This window comes from Theobroma cacao, chromosome 2, assembly GCF_053813885.1.
Source record: "Theobroma cacao isolate CCN51 chromosome 2, ASM5381388v1, whole genome shotgun sequence".
In the NCBI taxonomy this organism is placed as follows: Eukaryota; Viridiplantae; Streptophyta; class Magnoliopsida; order Malvales; family Malvaceae; genus Theobroma; species Theobroma cacao.
In genome coordinates this window covers 7,667,698-7,687,570 of record NC_142640.1, presented here as the reverse complement: position 1 = coordinate 7,687,570, position 19,873 = coordinate 7,667,698, and the positions used below count along the sequence as shown (strand labels likewise).

The following is a 19,873-nucleotide window of genomic DNA, read 5'->3' as shown; positions in this document are numbered from 1 at the left end:
CGTATGAAAGAGGATATTGCTTTGTGTAGGAGTCATGTATATGGTCATTGGTCACTGCTAACCAATGCTGCTGTCCTACCACCATTTCTCATCAAAAAAACACACTACTTATCCTTCCGGTTTTCACACCTGTTGGCAGCACTTGCAACAGACTCTCTTTTTGGCTGGTACGTTTCCATGTCATTGCTATGTACCAAACTTGATAATCAGTAAAAATCTTTATGGTTTTCGATCGTATTCTGTAGGGTAATCTCTTTAGGGGAGATAATGAAGCCTAAACAGTCGTTTTGTTTTGTCGATTATGTATATGCTAAATGGGGTTAAAACTTAAAAAGCTGGTTTTGTTAGCTGTGGATGATGAATTGATGATGTTGATGTGATTAAATTTTAATTTGGTGATTAAAGATGGTTTATATGAATGGTGGGTCTAGACTATAGAGAAGACAACATCATAGAAGCTTGAATAACCCTAATTAGTGATTTATCTACATGTAATTCTCGTTAGGAGAAATTGGAGGCCATAAAAATTATTGAGACCCTCTTATTATTATCATATCAACGTGCCTACATGTACATCTATTAAATTATTTATCCACTTGCCTTCTGTTGAATAATCAATCAATTGGTCATTTCCAAAACAAACAAAAAAAAATATACACAATTCAGAAACTCTCCCACATATATATATATATATATATATATATATATGTACATAGTTATATCAATTAATCATGTCCTAATTTTGTCATATCTAAGTTGTAGATAAATGTTTCCACAGTCACGCCAATTCCATACGATTATTTCAAAGATAACATCAATTGCCAGCTCTTAATTATTAGCATGGTATTGGATTATATGGGATGATCAGCACTGTTACATTAGACTCATGTCACACCACTTTCATTTGAGCTATCGACTTGTTCACTACTATATCTTGAATAGATCAGTTAAACTCGGTCACAATCAATGATTCTTCCTTCCATTCCATCCCACTACTGGGCCCCCTCTGGCTCTTTTACAATCAGGAAAAAAGAAAGAAACATCCAAATCCAAAGTAGAATGCTTCATGTTTAATGTAAGTAATGATTTTTAAGAAGCATAGGGTATGTTTGTAGCCTCAAGTGTTTGGAGAAAAGCAATTATTGTTGTAACCTACATTGGCTAGTGGGTCACCTTTTTGAGGCTATAGCATGGGGTCTAAGAAAACACATGACATTTGGCTATTAACCCATCATGAGGAGCAAACATAGAAATATTATGGCAGTGGAAGTAACTAAGGGAAGCAAAAAAATAAAGAGTTCAAACTTAATTTTTATGGTGTTTAAGGCTTTAAGAGCCGTGTTAGACTTTGGAAGTGGCTTGCTTTCTGGGATAAAGATGTGGGTGAAGGATGGAGTGATGACTGCATATTTATGTCATTTTTCTCTTTCACTCACTTGTATTTTGTGGGCTGAGTGTGGGAGTGTGGAGGCCACCTTCTATGCTTTGACTGGGAGAGGAGGGGAAGCTCATCAGCTTTATGATCATCTCCACTACTACTTTTTGGTGCTTCAACTTTGCCACTTTTTTTTAACCTAAACTACAAGCTGAGTAGGATTGGGTCCTCTGCATCAATGAAGACATAGTTAGGAAATTAGGCGCAAAAGTTAATCATATTTTACAATATTAAGTACAATAATACAACTGAAAACCACCAGATTATCCAAGCAGAGAAATGACCCAAGGAATTAAAGATTGAAAAGAAGTTGAAATGACTTGAAGACATGGTATGTTTGAGATGTCACATCTTGATTAATTCTTATATACATGGTTGGCATGAATGCATGATGAGCGTGCTCTGTCAATTTACTAATCAAAGTTTTATTTTTTTTTTCTTCTTCTTCATATCGTAGATTGATGAAACAGTTGATTAGATATATTGTTCTGGCGTGATTCATGAAAGCAATCTATAGAAAAAGGAAAATCGTCAAGAATAATGGACTTGGGTCGAATCTAGGTAGCTCTCTTATTGCAAGTGGAAACTTGTGTTGAAATTAGGCGCAGGCCATATCCTTTTTCTAACAAAAGTAGTGCCACGAGCTCAATTCATTAAAAATCAAAAGAACGATGCAAATCTCTAGCTAGTTTGTGGGACATCTAAAAGACTGCTTTAAGGATGAGAAAACTTGCTTTTGTATCCAGATTAGGACAACAACTTTTCATGGAATTGTCTTCCAACAATTACTTTCCAAGTTTCAATCTTTTGTATAATATTGGATTAATTCAACACATCCGGTCTATTTATAAGGTTAATTTTAAGGTATTAGTTAAGTTGAAGTAATGTTTTTTATTCTCAATTAAACTCCTAACAAACCATATTTACCATCAAAGCACTTGGTTTGAAAGCAAAAAGGAGAGATCAACAGTCACCACCATGAGGTGAAGAAGGTGACTCTTTTTGGTCGGTTAGAGAACCTTAATTAATTGACCTAATTAATCCTACTGATTTAAAGCAATTTAACTTTTGATGTGTGGCTTTTTGGCATAGTAACATCTTTCGCTTGTCCGTATCATTCCACAATGTGTTTTAAGGATTGGATGTTAATTACATAGCCGTATCCTAAAATTCTCTCCCATGTCTGTTAGCATTTGTAAAGGAATCAAAACTCATTTAATTGTTTTCCTTTTACTAATTCATTGAGTTGCTCCTTTATCAAATCAAATACTTTAGGAAAATGTTTATTGAAATCACATCCAACACAAGCAATTGTTGGTCTTTTTAAAATCTCGTGTCGATGTAAAGATTATTGCATCGTATGAATTATTATATATTTAAAAATTTATTTTTTTATAAAAAAAAAAATAAATATTTTTTTTCAAAAGATTAAATTATAAAAACAAAACTCAAAATAGATAATATTTGGTATTGCATAAGTAAAGGGTATACTCCTTCCTTTACAATATAACTTTTTCCAAGTGATAAAACTTAAAAAGGAGAGCACCAAAATGGAAAACATCGTGCATCAACACTCCCAAATGAGCCATTTCACCACATTGAAAATGAAGGCTCCTTTTTTTTACCTTGGCCTACAATTCTAATTGAGCATGTACGTCAAGCTGTCTTGTTTCTCTTTCTTTCTTCTTCTTCTTTTTTCCAAGTGTTAGCACACGAAGGTGCGCCCCATTAAAAACATCAACATCCCATACATTTTATTATGTACGTAATCATATGTATTGAATTGTTGGTCTGTTTTACCTCTCAGGATACTTTTTACATTGAATGTAATTGATCATCATTCTTTGTTGAATTTTATGTATTAAAATAATAGTTTTATTTATTTATAATTAAATAAATACATGTCAAACATTTAACATTAATATATATATATATATATATTGATAATTTAATACAAGCGCAACATGCTATATTTTATGAAGAGTCAAAACTAGAACGCACTGGGTTATTCTCTAATTTTAGATATTTATATGTAATGCCAAAGCAGATATGGACAGTGGAAGTTGCTTTTACTTGTGGGCAAATGCTATTACCTCGAAATTTACAAGAATTCTTCCCAAGTTGGTTTGTAAAATACTATTTCATCTCGCAAGCATTCATGGCATGACAAACCGAGTGTACCCTGGAGGCAAGACAGTGCTTGAGTTTTGCTTTAGCTCGAAGAAACATCTGAATGTGGAATGAATTCCACCCGACGAAATCCTGGAAGCCATTGATCATACAATACAAAGCCTACAACCGAGGCCTAGGAGGCTAACCTGAGTCAGGGTGCTATAGCCCAAACACAGACCGAGACACGCCCTTCAATAATCAAATATTAAAAACTGTCATTCTGATCCTCTGCAGACAATTTGTTCCTTTTAATTCCTTGTTTTGCAAGGTCCTGTCTCCCTTTCCCTTTGTTTTCTTTCAGTACCTTCTTTTGCACGAGTATGTGCCATCTGCTCTTGCTTTTTTTTTTTCTTATTATTAATTTTGCTAATAAAATAAGGGGGCATTGCTGTTACTTTCCTTCATAAGCCCTTGAATGGACGACAGTCAACGATAAACCAATATTGGTAAATGATACAGAAATATTTTATGTCCATTTGAAAGGATTTGTCTTGAGAGTTCGTGGTAGCCATCATTTTTTCCTTTGCTGCAAGGAGCTGCTCCGGTTTAAAATAATTTCAGTTATGTACGTTTTGCTTCATCTTTGTGGAATCCAGACTGTCCAGCAACACAGCTTTATCACAAATTCTAGGAGGGCAAAACAGAATAAGGAAACTCTCATTGATCAGTTTAGTCTTTCAAAAAAGTAATTTTGTCTAACTAATGACTCCTTACACCATTATTCCATGTTTAAAACAAAGTTTAAGGCCACCGAAGCTTGGCTACTAGTACTCGAAGGGTTGAAGTTAGTTATACACAGTTTCCCATATTAGCATGCAACTTTCCAGGTTCCAAGTTTTCTTAGATTTCCCATCAGGAGTATATATGTAATCCTCTGGAAGTAACAGAAAGTTTAAGTTGCCCCAAACTACTCACAAACTAAAGCCTTACAGTCTCAAGAATTCTCCTAGAACACTATCTAATTCACTATTCAGCCATGGAGGCATTTCTTGTCTTGTTTCACCTCCTCCTTCTAGGCCTTGCCCATGCAGATATCAATTTACGTACCATGGGTTCCTTAAAGCAAACTTGACCTTGGAGGGAGCTTCACTTATAAAGTCGGATGGGATATTGGCATTAACAAATGATTCAGTGCGGCTTCTTGGGCATGCCCTCTATCCATCTCCTTTACGATTCAAGGAACACGATCCGAACAACAACAGAACTGCTGCTGTTACATTTAGCACAAACATTGTCTTCTCTATCATTCCAAAGTACCCTGATCTTGGAGGTCATGGTCTTGCCTTGTTAGTTTGTTCTCATGCCCACAAAAAGGCCAAAGACAAGTCTTGCAAACCAATATTTGGGCCTCTCGAATGACACCAGCAATGGTCAGATTCTTGCTGTGGAGTTTGACGTCGTCCAAAATCTTGAACTCCAAGACATCAATGACAACCATGTAGGAATAGATATATCCAGCCCGATATCCAACATATCAGAGCCAGCTGCTTACTATTCCGCCGATGCTAGTGATATCAATGACAACAGGAACAACTCAATCATTCTCAAGAGCGGAAAACCCATTCAGGCATGGATTGACTATGACAGCAAGGAGATGTTGATCAATGTTTCAATATCTCCTCGTGGCATGTTGAGACCCCATTGCCCTTTGATATCATTCCCCATTGAACTCTCATCTGTGTTAGATGAGTACCATCTATGTTGGCTTCTCTGGTTCTACTGGTATTCTGACAGCCTTACATTATGTGCATGGCTGGAGCTTTAGCATTGGAGGAAGGCCACAAGATTTAGATCCAAGAAAGGTCCCGCTTCTCAAGACAAGGTCTCGTGAAGTGGTGCACAGGAAGGGATTTGCAGTAGGTATCACTTTAGCAAGTATTACACTGGTTTTCCTAGTGATCATTGGTGCTATTCCTATCGTCCGCAAAATTGGAGATGGGGATGAGAATCTGGAGGATTGGGAAAGTGAATATGGAGCTCGGAGATTCAAGTATTCTGAGCTCTTTTCTGCAGCAAGGGGGTTGGTTTGGAGAGAGAAACCTCGTTCGTTCCGGAGGGTTTGGGAGAGTTTATAGGGGGGCGACCCCTTGTACAAAGCTAGAAGTGGCAATTAAGCGAGTGTCTAGTGGTTCTTGTCAAGGAATGAAAGAATTTGTTGCAAAAATTACAAGCATGGGGCGACTTAGGCACCGGAATTTTGTACAGTTACATGGCTGGTGCCGAAAGGAGGATGAGCTCCTCCTTGTTTACGATTATGTCCCCAATGGGAGTCTAGACAAGCTTTTGTATCAAGATGGTCCCCTGAAGGGGAAAAAACTGACTTGGGACCAACGGTACAAGATTTTAACTGGTGTTGCTCAAGCATTGCTTTATCTCCATGAAGAATGCGATCAAAGAGTGGTTCATAGAGATGTCAAGCCAAGCAATGTCCTGATAGATGAAGACCTCAATGCAAAGCTTGGAGAATTTGGCTTGGCCAGAACTTATGAACATGATATCAAGCCACAGACAACCCACATTGTAGGTACACTAGGGTATTTGGCTCCAGAACTTACAAGGACTGGGAAAGCCACAACAAGCACTGATGTCTATGGTTATGGTACGCTTATGCTTGAAGTTGCCAGCAGAAGAAGACCAATTGAGCCCCAGAACAAAGCTAATGAGCTGCTGTTGGTGGATTGGGTTAGGGAGCTGCATTCTCAAGGAGAGATCACCAAAGCCATTGATCCCACGCTGGACAATTATCATTCAGGTGAAGCTGAGCTTGTGCTTACCCTTGGTCTATTATGCTGTCATCCCCATCCTGACTACAGGCCCACCATGAGAAGAGTTGTGCAATTTCTACTTGGAGATGCCATCCTTCCTCCTCTGCCCCGTGATATTCACCTGGAAGTTCCTATGGCAATACCAGAGTACTCAGATAGCTTCCCTGATGATTCTGATCCTTCTTGCCTAAGAATGGCTTCATCCCAAAGTAATAGTTTCACAAGCTTTGACAAGAAGCTTTCCTCAGGTAGTACTACAAGAGTAACCTTCTAGATATTATTATGACAGGGCTACCATGACTGTAAAACCTAGGCATGTAGTTCATGAATAACTTCTAATTGTTGCAATGTATATAGGAGAATTATCTTAAGGGGTAGAAAGAAGAAAAAAAAACTGAAAGATGATGATAATGATCCAGTTCACAGATTCCCCAGCCATTGAGTGTCTTTATTTGCTTTCAAACATCTTATATTCAAAAAAGCTTCAATGCGTGCTGCAAAATAAATTCCATATGATGTCGATGCCTACTATATAAGATCCACTAGCAGCATCATTAGAAATTTCCATAATAAATGCATGAGTATTGTCGATTTGTGATGAATAACATGGCAACTTGAAATGATAAGCCAACAAGACCACAGCATCAGAGATCCAGAAATTCAGTCCTTTCATCTTTGAACATAAAGAAAAAAGAAATATAAAATCTGAGTCATTGAGTTAAAAATTGACAAAGAGAAAAATCACTACTTTAGCATTATGCTGATTAAGAGATCTGAATAGAAAATTCAAATTGAATCAACTTGGAATAGTCCAACTTCAGTGTATTGACAAATGAGTTAGCACATAAACAACTATCACTGAAAAGAGTTAGGAGCCAGAATCAACTCAGAAAATAAATGAAAGAAAACAAGGCATTCAAATCCATTTAACTGACATACAACTTTTATGTTGTCCCACTTAGAGTCTAAAAGTGATACTTTTGCTAAGAGCCAACTGTTTGTGATCCCCAAAAAAGAGAGACTCCTGTCCTGCCCATATCTTTCAATATTGCAGGTTAACAAACTCATTAGTACATGCAAAACAGATCTAAATTTTTGAAACTGAGATTTGAGGATTTTCATAAGACTACCAAAGAAAGTGAACAATTGTATTCGGCACACCTAAGTGATTGATTTTGTTATCCAATTCGGACCCTGTATCAATCAGAACAAGCAGGCAACAAAATTGGTATTCGTTGACACGAACTAAGTTGCTGATGTATGACCCTAAATTTCTCTTTGAGCCTCTTAATCTGCAAAATCACCACTCCATATAACAAGTCAGTTTGAGAACAAGCTTGCTTGGATTAACAGTTGTAAGGAAATCAAATAGATGTGGAATACCCTTTTGAGCTCAATCTCTGTATCTCTCTTTCGTTGGCCCAAGGAGTGCCGAAGGTTGGTGATGTCAAATACATTATCCATGTCATCAGCAAATGCAGATTCTAGGTCCTCCCTGAGAAGTGCAGGTAACTTGTCCACAACTGGCATTAGAAGAAAGCAGTTGAACTGCAAAAGGTTTAATACAAACAGTGAGGAAAAAATAAAATAAGCAAGACACTCATTAAAAAAACTCACTGAGCATTCTATTTATATGCACATAGCTAATAATGAGAAATCAGCTTTGGATGACAACAAGAATAGCATCATATAATTAGAAAGAAAAAAATTTTAAAAAGCAAACCTTTAATTCAGCAGAGGCCAAGAAGTATTCTCTTATACCATGAAATATCTGTTGTACCAATGCGTAAACAATCCTTTCTGATGAAGGACCAAGTCTCCTGTTCCAAAGTGTGCTATCTAGAAGGTCAGCAAGCTTTGTTTCTGCTGTCTGAGCAGAAGAGCATGAATCAATGCCTGAGGATAGATGACTGAGTTTTACATCTGCTCTTGGCTTGGTGTCATGCTTCTCAGCAGCAACTGACCCAGGCAATGTCTCTTGAGAAATACCAGGAGATATAGAATTGACTACTGCACTGGACTGCTCTGTTGCACCAAATGAGTCTAAAAAATGACGTAACCCAGCTCGATTCTGCAAATTCAACATCCGCAGTATGATGAACAGAGCAACAGGTCAGATTAATTAATAGAGTAGAACAATATTCATGTGTCTGGATTTAAATTTAAAAGTTGATAATAAGTCCCAATATGACATGGAACAACCATAAAAAAATTTTCAAAAAATGGAGGTACAGCAAAAATAAAATTTCCATGGAAAAAAATTACAGTAGAAGACAAATAATCATAAAATTGGACACGAACATCAATCATAACCAATTCTACCTTATTATAATAGAATTATAAGACCTTTTCTTTATAGAAAATTTTTTAAGACTAATTAGTGTAGCTTCAATTGCATGAAATACATATTGCCCTTTAAGCAACTGACCTTATTGTGGAGGGACCATGTAACATAACGGGTTGTACTCACTAAATCCTCCATGCACCTGCAGCAAATATCAAATGCTGGGTGATATTTGGTGACTAATAAACTCCATCTTTGTTTTAGTTATTATTAGATGTATTTTTCTAGTAACTTCAAAATTTGACCTAATATTATTTAAGTTAAAAAAACAAGAAGATAACAGTGCATCAGAGTCACTGCCGATTTAATCATACATTTGAGTCAACACTAAGACCCAGGCATCATCCTCACCTGTCAGCACTGTTCCATTTTTTCCCCATTTTGACCATAGCTACATCCTTTATGGTTCATGGAGTTCAAAAGATTAATTTAATAGGAAAATTATGCTTTCTTTAGAACCATTTACTATCAAATAATTTACAGAAAGTAAAACTGAAGCAAATTACTGTACTATGCAAATTGCAATTTCTTGTTAACAAAAATAACTGAATTGCAATAGAGGAAACTGGCCTACTTCTCACGACAAGCTCTTTCAGTAGATTCAGCAAAGTTGTTGAAAGCAGAAGCAACACGCCTGAGAAACACCTCATGGCCACTTAAATATTCACCATCTTTCTGTTGGAAACCAGGAAACATTAGAAAGGATAAATTATAATAGAAAGAAGTGCAAAACCTAATTATTTGATAATCCTAGATTCTGACAGCATAGGAAAAAAAAACCAACAAAAGCCAAAAGGAACACAAACCTGAAGAAGATAGATAGAGATAGGAAGCAATCTCTTCAGAATGTGCAAGAGCCTACATCCCAACTATACAAGTAAAGGGATATCTCAGTTCGACCATAAGTAACAAATATCAAGCAGCCAAAATCAAACATTTAATCCACAAGTTTGGTTGTTCATGTGGTGCCTTGTCCCTTTACACCATTATGCATCCTCCCTGCTCACAATGCCTAGGAAGTAAGAACCTAGATTTCATGTCAGGGACAAACACATGATGCCTACCTTTTTTTGTCAAATTCTTTTTTCTATAAACAGAATCCTGAGAGCACAGCAGTGTGTGAAATCGGACCTGTAACTCCCAAATGACCAAGAGAGATACCTACAATGCAAATGCCCCTAGTTGAAAAGCTTGCCCATTATCTGCCTATTGAAGACCCAAACTAGCATATTCCTCCCCTAAATGTTAAGTTTCCTAGTAACTTTTGGTGCAAGGACTAATTGATTCTAAGATCTAACAATCAGGTTTGCCATCATTTCAAAAAAAATTAAGTTTCAGATTTTCAAGTTCTGCACAACTTAAATTAACTCAACAACAATAAAGCAACAGAGCAAGATGAAAACAAACAGGGTAACTGACATATGTAGATAGTTAATATTACTTGTCACCTGATGAAGGAAAGGTTCAAAAGCGTCACGAGCCTTTGAAACAGCTATAACACAAGCTGTCCTGATTTCCAAAATAAAAAGATGGAAAAGAAAAAAGTTGAGGAAACTATTTATTGCAAATGAGATGGAAAATCAACAATTAGCAACACAAACATGATAAGCCATAAATAGATCATACCTTGAGTAGTTTGTTCCATCATGAATATCTTCAACTCCACAAGCATTGACAATTTCTTCCCTAGTAATTGGAGGGCATTTTATCCCTCCCACAACAAAACGGAATTCAGCCATGGCACGATGATATTGTGCACCTCCATACAGACGCATTCCAGAATTCTAAATGCCAATGAAACCCACTTTAGCAGAGCTAGCAAAAATTTATTTGCCCATAGATTACCAATTACTGTATATATATGGGGGATTAAGGAAAAAAGGAAAAGGTATTTTAAACCAGGAGATCTGATCAAGTCAACTGGAAAAATCAACTTAAATTAAAGATTGAAGTGAAAAGGAATTTGGATGATAATGACATAAAAGTATAACTAAAACAAGAAATGCAAACAAAATTCCAGTTTGCAAGAATATTCAAAGTTAATCATCTATTTAACTTACAGGTATTAGCTTGTGTGGCAGTTGAAGGCCATCAGCACCCACAAATGCTCCTCCATTAGTTCTCTCATCTACTAGTGTTTCACCTGCAATATATCAAAACTGTTAATGATCCAACATCACAACCTGGAACAACTAAATTTAAGAAAACAAGTGACATCTTCAATAGAAATATTTTAAGTACCAAATTTATCTGGAGGTGCAACAACTGTGCCTTTTAGTAGCAGTGACAACTGAGAAATAAAGCACATTTTAGTCAGAATGGATAACATGAAATGGAATGACAATTTTGAACAGTAGTAATGTCAATATCTCATATATTTGTGAGAATTTGTACATGCAATTTCACTTATTGAAAGCATCAGTATTTTAAGCCTGAGACAGACATCTAATAAGAGTAAGCATTCTCATCCCTGACAAGTTGATATGAACTTCAAAGAGTCCCACATTATTTGCAAAGCAAGGAAAAAAAAAAGATATGCATGCAACAGTCGAAAAAGACATGATAGTACATAGAGACCTTGGTTAGGAATAGATCGTGAAAAGTTCTTCCTTTTTCTTTCAATTTCACTTCATCCCAAGTGCTGCATGTAAAGGAAAGAATGAATACAATTGATTATGGTAAAGGAAAAAGAAATTGAAGGCAATTCAATTACAGATATAGGATACAATCAAGGTCTAGAAAAAGTAAAACCACAAATCAAATATTGATTCCATACTCTGTACATCATCATCTTAATTTGAGCAGTCAAAAGGTTATAATTAAGTCCATCTAAATTTGCAAAAAAGAAAAATGCTCTTAGCAAGCTTAACTACTAACCTTAGTTCCTTATTTATTTCAGTTAACTTTCTTGTTGTGCTGCGGTACTCCTTCTCAAGAAGTGGAATGATCAAAGGAACACTATCCATGTACCTTGCAAACATATATTTCCCAAAATTTAATTACACAATATAGCAAGTCTCTGCATCCTTGATGTAATTTGATCAGAATGGTAAAAGTGCATACCTTTTCTGTAATAGTTCCTCCAGAAAAAGTCTAAGTTTGCTTACACCTATTCTACTTCTTTCTTGCTTTGACAATTGTCGGCCTAACTTCTCCTCCAAAGATGCTATGTCTTCCATCTCTCTAGATACTATTGCCTGCATTTAACAGAACAAATACAAATAAGTTTCAAATTTACTATAAACCAAAACCAAAGAGGGGGAATGAATTGATCAACTTGGTCTAACCCAATACACCATAATGTGTAAATCTCTTCTTTAAGTTTCTTTGCTTTATGCCCTACTCAGTCAGCATGACCCTTTATATACTTCCCCAAGAAAACTAGATTATCCACCAGAAAAAGGAAGGAAACAAATATTGCTCAGTGTTAACAACACTGAGCACATGGCACAAGCAAAGCAAAAACTTCTCAGAATCACAATCAACTCTATGATTTTATTCTAAGCAGATTCTGAGACAACCTTGGGTGGTTAGGGAAGCAAACCTGTTTAAACTCGTCATTTAATCTGTAAACAGAATCATGCCCAGAACCAACTCTTCCAGAAGGAACTGATGTAAAGAATGGAGAGTCACCCAATATGAAGCCATCAAGCGTGCATGCAGGTGGGGAGAGAAAAACTTCCACATCTGAAGAACGTGCAAACTGAGGAATTTTGGTGTCGAGCTTGGTAGAGACAATGACAGTTCTCGAAAGCTCTGGATCAATCTAAGTATCAAACAACAAAAGTTAAGCTTTGAAAAATCATCATAACTGATTTAACCAATTTAACAGCCTCATATCCTTTTTTGGCATTTCCACAAGTTGTTCATACAGCAGGAAAACTAAGTAGCTAAAGCTAAGGGTAGTTACAAATAAGGAATGGCAAAGATTATGTTTTGCCGCTAAATGACTTAAAAGCATTGCATCAAACAACTCAGACGTATAAATTGCTTCCACCACTTCTATTTAAGTTCCTTAAAGAATTCACTCCTCGACGCAAGAAAAGAAATTTTTTTTTTTGCTTGTATTTCTTTAAAGGACACCTGATTTGACGAGTGGTATTTTCACTTTGACCCTTTTAGGAACTAGTAACCTCCGCACATTCTCAACCCTCCCAAGTTAGAACGTTGCACAACCAGAAAACTACATACCTTGAGCTAAAAATTTAACACTTAGAAGTACTTGGCATAGGATAATACATACTTGCATTACAACTCTTCTTGTCATTGCGTTACTCCAATCACTACAATCTTCAAGACATAATATAATGAACTCTTTATGCTGCATCTTTGTTCTTACTAGGGCCTCCACTGCACGGGCTTGGCTCTGCTTGATTGTCACACCAACAAAACCGTCACATTTCAAAAATGTAAGAAACAAAATTAACTAGAAATACGTGGTGGGTTGGCAAGAAGACCTGCAAAGCACGATTCTTTCGAGCCGGGGCTGGAGCAATAAGCCCAGGAGTATCTATAATAGTCAAATTCGGACAATGTTTGTATTTCACTTTAATGATAATTTCCTTAGTTGAGAATTGACATGGCTCACGTTCCAACCTCATGTTTTCAGCTTCAATATATGCCTAACAGCAAAATCACGTTGATTGATGCATTTTAAAAGTTCAATCTTGAATTGCTACTAGAAAAAAAATTAAAGAACAAGAAAAGAAATTTTAAAACCTGAATTTCGGGGAGAGATTTTTCGTGGGCGAGAGTGGGGTCCTCATCAGAGACGAGATGGCACAATGGGACGTCGCAAAGAGGGTCGTAAGACATATGGAGAGTGATGGGTCGGCGAGTCTTGGTTCCACCGCCGACGTGGTTGAATTGGAAGCCCATGAGGGCTTCGACCAAGGCGCTTTTGCCGTCCGTTTGGTGTCCTACGACAAGCACCGCTGGCGCGTCGAAGGGAGCCTCCAGTTCTTGAGCTAGACCGTGGAGGTCATTGTAGGCCTCGTAGAGAGTTGAGTGTGGGTTCAGTGTTTCTTCCTCCATTTTCGGTTGTCCGGTTCTTCCTTAATCCCTGGCGTCTGCACTCTTCTAGCAGTAGAGTGAACGCGGGGAGCTTCGCTTTCAGTTTTGGACAACTGATGAACTGAATGCGTTGCTCGTCAATTCAAATCTGCACCGCAATCCCCGTGGATGCTGTGCCATATGGCAGCATTTCATTGCCGGCTTTTGATTTTGTTTTTGACAGGTAATTGCGAACGATCGGGACTTCCCGCTAAACTTTGACCTCTTCTTTTAAAATTTTTTGAAAGGGAAAAAGACGGCCAATAACAAACTTACCAAACCTTTTAAAGTTTTACCACAGGGAAGAAACTAGAAATATTGACAATGAGTAGATGACTTTTATGTAGAAACTAGAAAGTCCCTGTTGCTCATGTTGTGAACTTTGCTTTGTTTTCTGAAAAATTTTCATTTCCATATGGCTTGAGCTTAGCCTGGTTTATGGGTTTAGTAAAACCTTTCTACCAAAAAATGTATTTCAAATTTTGAACCTACTTATACTCCTGAGGAAATACATTCTCCCACTACTTTGGCTACATTTGCATTATCCCGTTTGCACACAAAAGAAACCAGTGGAAATGAATGGCATTTTGACCAGCAATGTTCATGAAAAACTTGGGATTATATAGAACCAACTTTTGCAACTAAACAACAGTGCCAAGATTGAACACGGAGATGGCTTTTAAACCCGAGCCAACGCCCTATCCTTCAACAAAGCTTCCACTGCTCTTCTACCCGAAACCAGAGCTCCATCAAAAGTAGCAGAAGTTATATAATCACCACACAAATACAAACCCGGTGCAATGCTAGGGCCTTTCATCAAATCTGTTGGTGGGGATTGGTTGGGTTGGGCAAAACCAATCCGATATGTTCTCAAGTGCCTCCATGACCCAACCATTGAGGCCCCAAACCAACCTGAAAGCTCCCCAGTCACCTCAGCCGTTAGATCATCATCACAGACATCCTCAAACAACCCGATCAACGATACGGATACCAAAGCTTTGTTTGGAGGGCTATAAGAGGGAGCCACATTTGTAGCGAAAAACATGTTATTGATGATTCCTTCCCCTGAGCCATTGAGAAACAGCACAGGGTCACCAACCGGGATTTGATCCTGGTCCGCTGAAAAATACAAACAAACCGTACTTCGGGCTGGTTTTCTCTTCGCCGGTTGTTTCCTTCCCGCCAAAATCTTATCGAGTGCTGGTTCTTCAACCGCCATTATTACTCCAAGCTCACTCTTCAGAATTTCGCCACTCTCTAATCTCACGGACGGTGAATTTGAACCTTCCAAATCAACGGAAACCACTTTGGCGGTCAACAGGACTGAATCAGGTGGCAATTTTGCTGCTAATTGGTTTGGAATCTCACCGATTCCTTTAGCGGGAAGAGTGTTATCGCCAAGAGCAAGACATTTGAAGACAAAATCGAAAAGTCTTGAAGTAGTTTCCAGCTCCCTGTCGAAAAAAATCCCGCCAAAGAAGGGTCTAAAAAACCTTTCAGTCATTGAATCCGAAAACCCAATATTCTTCAATAATTCAATAGTTGAAACCTCGGTGGCAGTTAGAATTTCCTCATATGATTTACTTAAAACTCGAGCCCGAGTCAAAGCAATAAGCAGCTTATCGATAACTGACCCAATGGGATTTGCAAGGGACAAAAGGGAGTCCGAGAAATGGCGCAAAGGATCAGCAACTGTGTGGAATTGACCATCGTAGTAAATTCTGGCACCAGAGTAAAACTTTTGGAGATTTAACTCATTGTAATTTAGTAGCTTTTGGGCTTCAGGGTAGGCAGTAATGAAGATTTGGAAGCCACGGTCCAAGAGAAAGCCATCGACAACATCAGTCCGAACGCGGCCACCAACGCCATCAGAAGCCTCAAGGAGGAGGAAGGGGATGTTTTCGGAGTTGAGACGGGTAGCGGCGGCAAGGCCAGCGAGGCCGGCGCCAATGACAATGACCGGAGCTGTCTTGAGAACAGGCGGAGGTTTAGGGGCGAGTTGGGTAGAGGCATGGGGAATACTGAACTTGAAGAAGCGATTGGTTCTGTCAGGGGTGGGAGAGAGGAGAGAGAAGCTCGAGGATGGAGAAAGAGTGAGAGGCATTTGTTTGTTTGGATGAGGTTGCTGTGCATTTGTCCACACATCTTTTTAGTTTCGAAGGTGATTCTAGCCGAACGTGCCTTACCCATTTCTGTTCTGATAATAAAGGTATCTTTAAATGGACACATAAAAATGCTTCTACCAATCATGAATGACGAAACCGGGGTAATGTAACAGGTATAATAATGACCTAGCGTAAAATTGTACTACTATATAGAGATTGAGAACATCAATATAGGAATGACGTAAAAAGATTAAAATTGATTAAATTTGTGGTTAAAATATTATAAGGATAGCACCTACATTTCATAACTGAAATGAAAATTCCCAAATCAACTTCTTTTATAGCCATCTTAAATGGCAGAACTTAAAATTAACTGAAATATCTACGAAGTCGGAATTTTGATAAAATACAATGAGATGAGCAGTGCAACGAAATACCGATTACAATAACTAATACATCAAAAGATAAGCAGGTGTGGGCATTTAAAAACAGGAAAACCGAAAAAACAGACTAGTACCTGGAAAGAGCGAGGGAGTGCAATATGATGAACTGAAAATTAGAAAACCAACATTAAATCCTTGACCCTGCAAACCATCCAAATCTATTTGTGGATTTGGATTGTAATTTCTACAGTAACTGGTATATATGCAGAGCCTCATAAATGTACATTGAAAATTGTTTTATGGTTCTTGTCAACATTGTGCAGTAAGATGGCTGAGAGTGGGAAGACTTTTTGGCCCAGTGAGTGGGGAGGATTAAAGCTAACCAAAAGTTTTATAGTTCGGTACAAGCAGCAAGAAAATATTGATTTTACCTTGATCCAAAGTTGAGAATCAGAGGATTTTTTTCCAAGCGTATGTGAGATTATTACTCCGGACAAATGGCAGAAAACACAGGCAACCTCCTCTTTGTAGCAGGACCATAGAGAACACCGTCAATATATGCGTGGACGTCCTCCCTTGATGGGGTTTTGCCAGGAAGGGATGGCAGGGTAACATCAATGCCATCATCTTGAGGTGACCAGTAGGTCCCATTGGTGAAAGTGGTGGCACCAGCATCAGCTCTGATTATGGAGGTGGAGGTCTTGTTGGTCATAGGTTTCATAGTGAAGTTAGCAGTCAAGTGGGTATTTTCAAGTTGGGCGGTGGAAATGGAGTGGATGATTGTCTCTTCAGGTTTGATGGGGTCGGTGGAGCTTTGGCTTGTGTAATGAGGTCTGGTAGACGTGTCCCTTTGGGCTGTGGTTGCTGCTGTTTCTATGACTGGATGCAGAAGGCGGGATTTTGAGCCATATGTGCCTGATATAGTGCTTGCATATGACTTGTACATCTGTGCCTAGACAACTCAGATAGAAACGCACAATGACCTTCTAGTAGTTAACTGCATCAATGTTTTGGTGTATGAATATTTCAGATACTATCTCATAGATGCTAACCTCAGATTTGCTCCTGAATGGGAAACAAGTGGGACGTTCCTCTTCCTTTCCATGCATGAACTGCAAAAGATTTAAGGCTTTCTTCAATATTTAATTATTTAGTGAAAAAAAAAACAATTTCCAAGGGTTCAATCAAGCAGGAAACAGGGTTGTTGCAGTGCAAAAAGTTGGGTCAGCTTAAGAAAAGTTAGTTTCGACAAAAAGCTGGGACTATATAACGTCTTCACTGGACGAAATCAGTATAGCAATGCGAATTGTACAGCTCACCACCTTCTAATTTCAGCAAGAACATGGCAACTGAAGTTTCAAGGTTTGAAAATTCACTTCTTTGGTGCTGCTAGTACAGAAAATGCGCCTCATGTTCAGTTGGCGTCTAATGACTTTAAGCCATCCTAGTTCCTACCTAAAAGGACATTCACTTTCTGCAATATTGAATCGTTTTTCTCGGAGTCAAATCATGACTTTATAACTTTCTCAATCTATTTCCTCACATAAGAACGCTGGAGAAAGAGACCATTATCCATAGTCAACATATGCAAATAGACCAATTCATCACCATTCACAAATATACTTCAGTCTCCGTGAAACAGGTGCCACAGACAGATTTTTACAGCTCAAACACACTAAGTCATCAATTACATAGACAGCGACACCAGAATAAAAGAGCTAGACTAAGGCCAAGCAAGTGAATTTATAAGTTTTCCCGTCTTTTTCCTAAAATTCAGGCTAAAGTCTTGTTCCTCTAACCTCCTCCATTTTGCAGAAGTTTCAGAAAACTAAACAGAAAAATTAAATCTATTCAGAATAAAAGCAAAATATTGACACTGTGTATCCGAACGTTCACAAGGCTAAAGAGTACTGACCCTACGTTTCAAAACAAACAGAGAGTTATCAATACCTTACTCCAAACAACATTTACCTAATCAAGAAATCCAAGCATGTTCGATTACCTGACACCTGGATCCGAACCGGCAATGGCCAAACTCCTCCCAAGCCCTGCAAACCTCTGATTTGTAAAAACCAACACTTCCCGAAGAAGGAGAACCGGGTCCTACAATATTGGTATCAGAAGCGACAAGAACTCCGTCCATGACAAGCACATCCTCCTCCACCACGTTCACTGGTGTCTTATCCGACTGTGGCGAAAGTGATGATCTGAAGCTGCTTTTCCCGGAAGAGCTGTTACCACTACTGGACAGAGAATTGGAGCGCAGGTACTTTATGAGGTTCTCTGGTGATGAATAGTAGTTGGCACGGATTCTTGCTGGAATCATCAGCTTCGGAATGTTGCTGTTCAGGACGTTCAGTTTGTTGCTTTCTTTGTAGAATGAGTCCATTGAGATTGATTTTCTGCATTTTGTATTTGATCATCAATTATGAGCAAAAGAAAATGTGGATTATTCTTGGAAATTTAAATGCTACGTTTACGGATGTTTAATTAAGCTACAGATTTTATACATTTCTTTTCCCTTTTTTTGAACTTTTTTAAAAGTTCTAATTCCCGCCAAAAAAAAGTTTATGATCTGTTTTCGACGCAACAGAATCTAACGGATCGATTGGACTGAATCATACTCCTCGCTGAATTCAATTTTCACGTAACAAGGGAGAAATATTCAATGAATTATGAGTTGAAAAATCTCAAAGCAGAGAAAAGAAAGTGAGCGACAAGTTTCTCTGAAACAAAAAAAAAAGTCGAAAGAGATCAAGAACGTTAAAACCGAACTGTATAATACAAAAAATGAAAGTAAAGGAGATGATCAAGAATCCAAACAGATATAACAGTGCAATTCATCCAATTCGATTCCAAACCTAAAAAGATAAAAAAAAAAAAAAAAGAATTCTGATGCAATCATCGATAACTAAAAGTCCGAAGTCATTATAATCTATATAAGCTTGCAAAAGGAGAAAGAAATAAAAAAAAATTGACATAAATACCTGAAAGGCAAGAAAATTTCAAGCTGAAATGCGAATGTTGAATCTTCTATCAAAAGAGGAAGTAAAAAAAATCAAATTTTTGGATTAAATCCTGAAAGTAAACAGCCAGCTCTATGGAGTTTTTCGACTCTCATTTTTTAAATTGCAGAGAACAACGCAGGGTTTTGCGCTTTGAGAAAGAGAGCTCTGTTTTTCTTTATATACATACGAGCGGGAAGAGGGATGAGGGAAGCGAGAGAAGAGAGCTAACTGATCCAAGTGCCATTTGTACAAAAGAGATCTACACGCTTGGATTGGATTGAACCCACTGCGATGCGGGGCCCACATAAGACTACGGTTTCGCTTTTTACGGTATTTCGTTCACCGGAGACCTTTTTTTTATATATTTTTGAAAAATATTAATTAATTACGTAGTATTTTGAATTTTTTAGGAATCAAATTAAAATCGAATATGTGTTCAAATGGCACCGGTTCAAATTAAATTTCAAAAGTTTGGACCAATTGGGTTCTTCCACTTTCTAAAAGTTAAAATGATTTTAATTCATTAATGTTATGTTTGGTTTATTTACTTAATGTAAAATTTTATTTTATTTTTATAAATAAATATAATCCTGTCCGAATTGAACAATT

General features: G+C 37.7%; 3 protein-coding genes and 1 pseudogene across 4 annotated transcripts; 1 reads left to right on the top strand and 3 right to left on the bottom strand.

Moving 5' to 3' along the window:
- Positions 1-5,779: 5,779 nt before the first annotated feature.
- On the top strand, positions 5,780-6,646 carry LOC148763973 (putative L-type lectin-domain containing receptor kinase VI.1 pseudogene; annotated as a pseudogene).
- A 496-nt stretch (positions 6,647-7,142) lies between these two features.
- ARC5 (P-loop containing nucleoside triphosphate hydrolases superfamily protein) lies at positions 7,143-14,231 on the bottom strand. The gene is made up of 17 exons (XM_007042970.3): positions 13,436-14,231; positions 13,174-13,338; positions 12,960-13,082; positions 12,261-12,482; positions 11,780-11,913; positions 11,594-11,686; positions 11,294-11,357; positions 10,958-11,006; positions 10,777-10,859; positions 10,343-10,500; positions 10,165-10,225; positions 9,523-9,585; positions 9,291-9,391; positions 8,801-8,858; positions 8,096-8,443; positions 7,756-7,920; positions 7,143-7,664 (listed from the first exon to the last, which is right to left on the bottom strand). The coding sequence occupies exons 1-17, from the start codon at positions 13,748-13,750 to the stop codon at positions 7,572-7,574; spliced, it is 2,295 nt and encodes a 764-aa protein (XP_007043032.2). The 5' UTR covers positions 13,751-14,231; the 3' UTR covers positions 7,143-7,571.
- Positions 14,232-14,368: 137 nt separating this feature from the next.
- Positions 14,369-15,935, bottom strand: LOC18608340 (FAD/NAD(P)-binding oxidoreductase family protein). The gene has a single exon (XM_007042969.3). It carries the CDS (start codon positions 15,870-15,872, stop codon positions 14,448-14,450), a length of 1,425 nt encoding a protein of 474 aa, XP_007043031.2. The 5' UTR covers positions 15,873-15,935; the 3' UTR covers positions 14,369-14,447.
- Positions 15,936-16,000: 65 nt separating this feature from the next.
- Positions 16,001-19,493, bottom strand: LOC18608339 (uncharacterized). 2 transcript variants are annotated; one of them, XR_016024542.1, is made up of 5 exons: positions 19,244-19,493; positions 18,259-18,658; positions 17,309-17,368; positions 16,688-17,208; positions 16,001-16,422 (listed from the first exon to the last, which is right to left on the bottom strand). XR_016024542.1 is itself a non-coding variant. In XM_007042968.3 (4 exons), the coding sequence occupies exons 2-4, from the start codon at positions 18,643-18,645 to the stop codon at positions 16,741-16,743; spliced, it is 915 nt and encodes a 304-aa protein (XP_007043030.1). In that variant the 5' UTR covers positions 18,646-18,658; positions 19,244-19,492; the 3' UTR covers positions 16,002-16,740. The 2 variants fall into 2 exon arrangements, 1 of the variants encoding a protein (XP_007043030.1); XM_007042968.3 differs by having other exon boundaries at positions 16,002-17,208; positions 19,244-19,492.
- Between the last annotated feature and the right edge of the window lie 380 nt (positions 19,494-19,873).

Bases quoted from the DNA above. Each gene is read 5' to 3' on its own strand.
- ARC5 (XM_007042970.3), bottom strand. From the start codon at position 13,750: ATGGAGGAAGAAACACTGAACCCACACTCAACTCTCTACGAGGCCTAC. The intron at 11,358-11,593 runs GTTAGTAGTTAA...CTTTACATGCAG, and splicing joins GAAATAAATAAGGAACTAAG to CACTTGGGATGAAGTGAAAT. The intron at 9,392-9,522 runs GTTTGTGTTCCT...GGTTTCCAACAG, and splicing joins TCTCTATCTATCTTCTTCAG to AAAGATGGTGAATATTTAAG.
- LOC18608340 (XM_007042969.3), bottom strand. From the start codon at position 15,872: ATGCCTCTCACTCTTTCTCCATCCTCGAGCTTCTCTCTCCTCTCTCCC.
- LOC18608339 (XM_007042968.3), bottom strand. From the start codon at position 18,645: ATGGACTCATTCTACAAAGAAAGCAACAAACTGAACGTCCTGAACAGC. The intron at 17,369-18,258 runs GTAATCGAACAT...AATCTTTTGCAG, and splicing joins GGTTCGGATCCAGGTGTCAG to TTCATGCATGGAAAGGAAGA. The intron at 17,209-17,308 runs GTTAGCATCTAT...TGAGTTGTCTAG, and splicing joins CATTCAGGAGCAAATCTGAG to GCACAGATGTACAAGTCATA.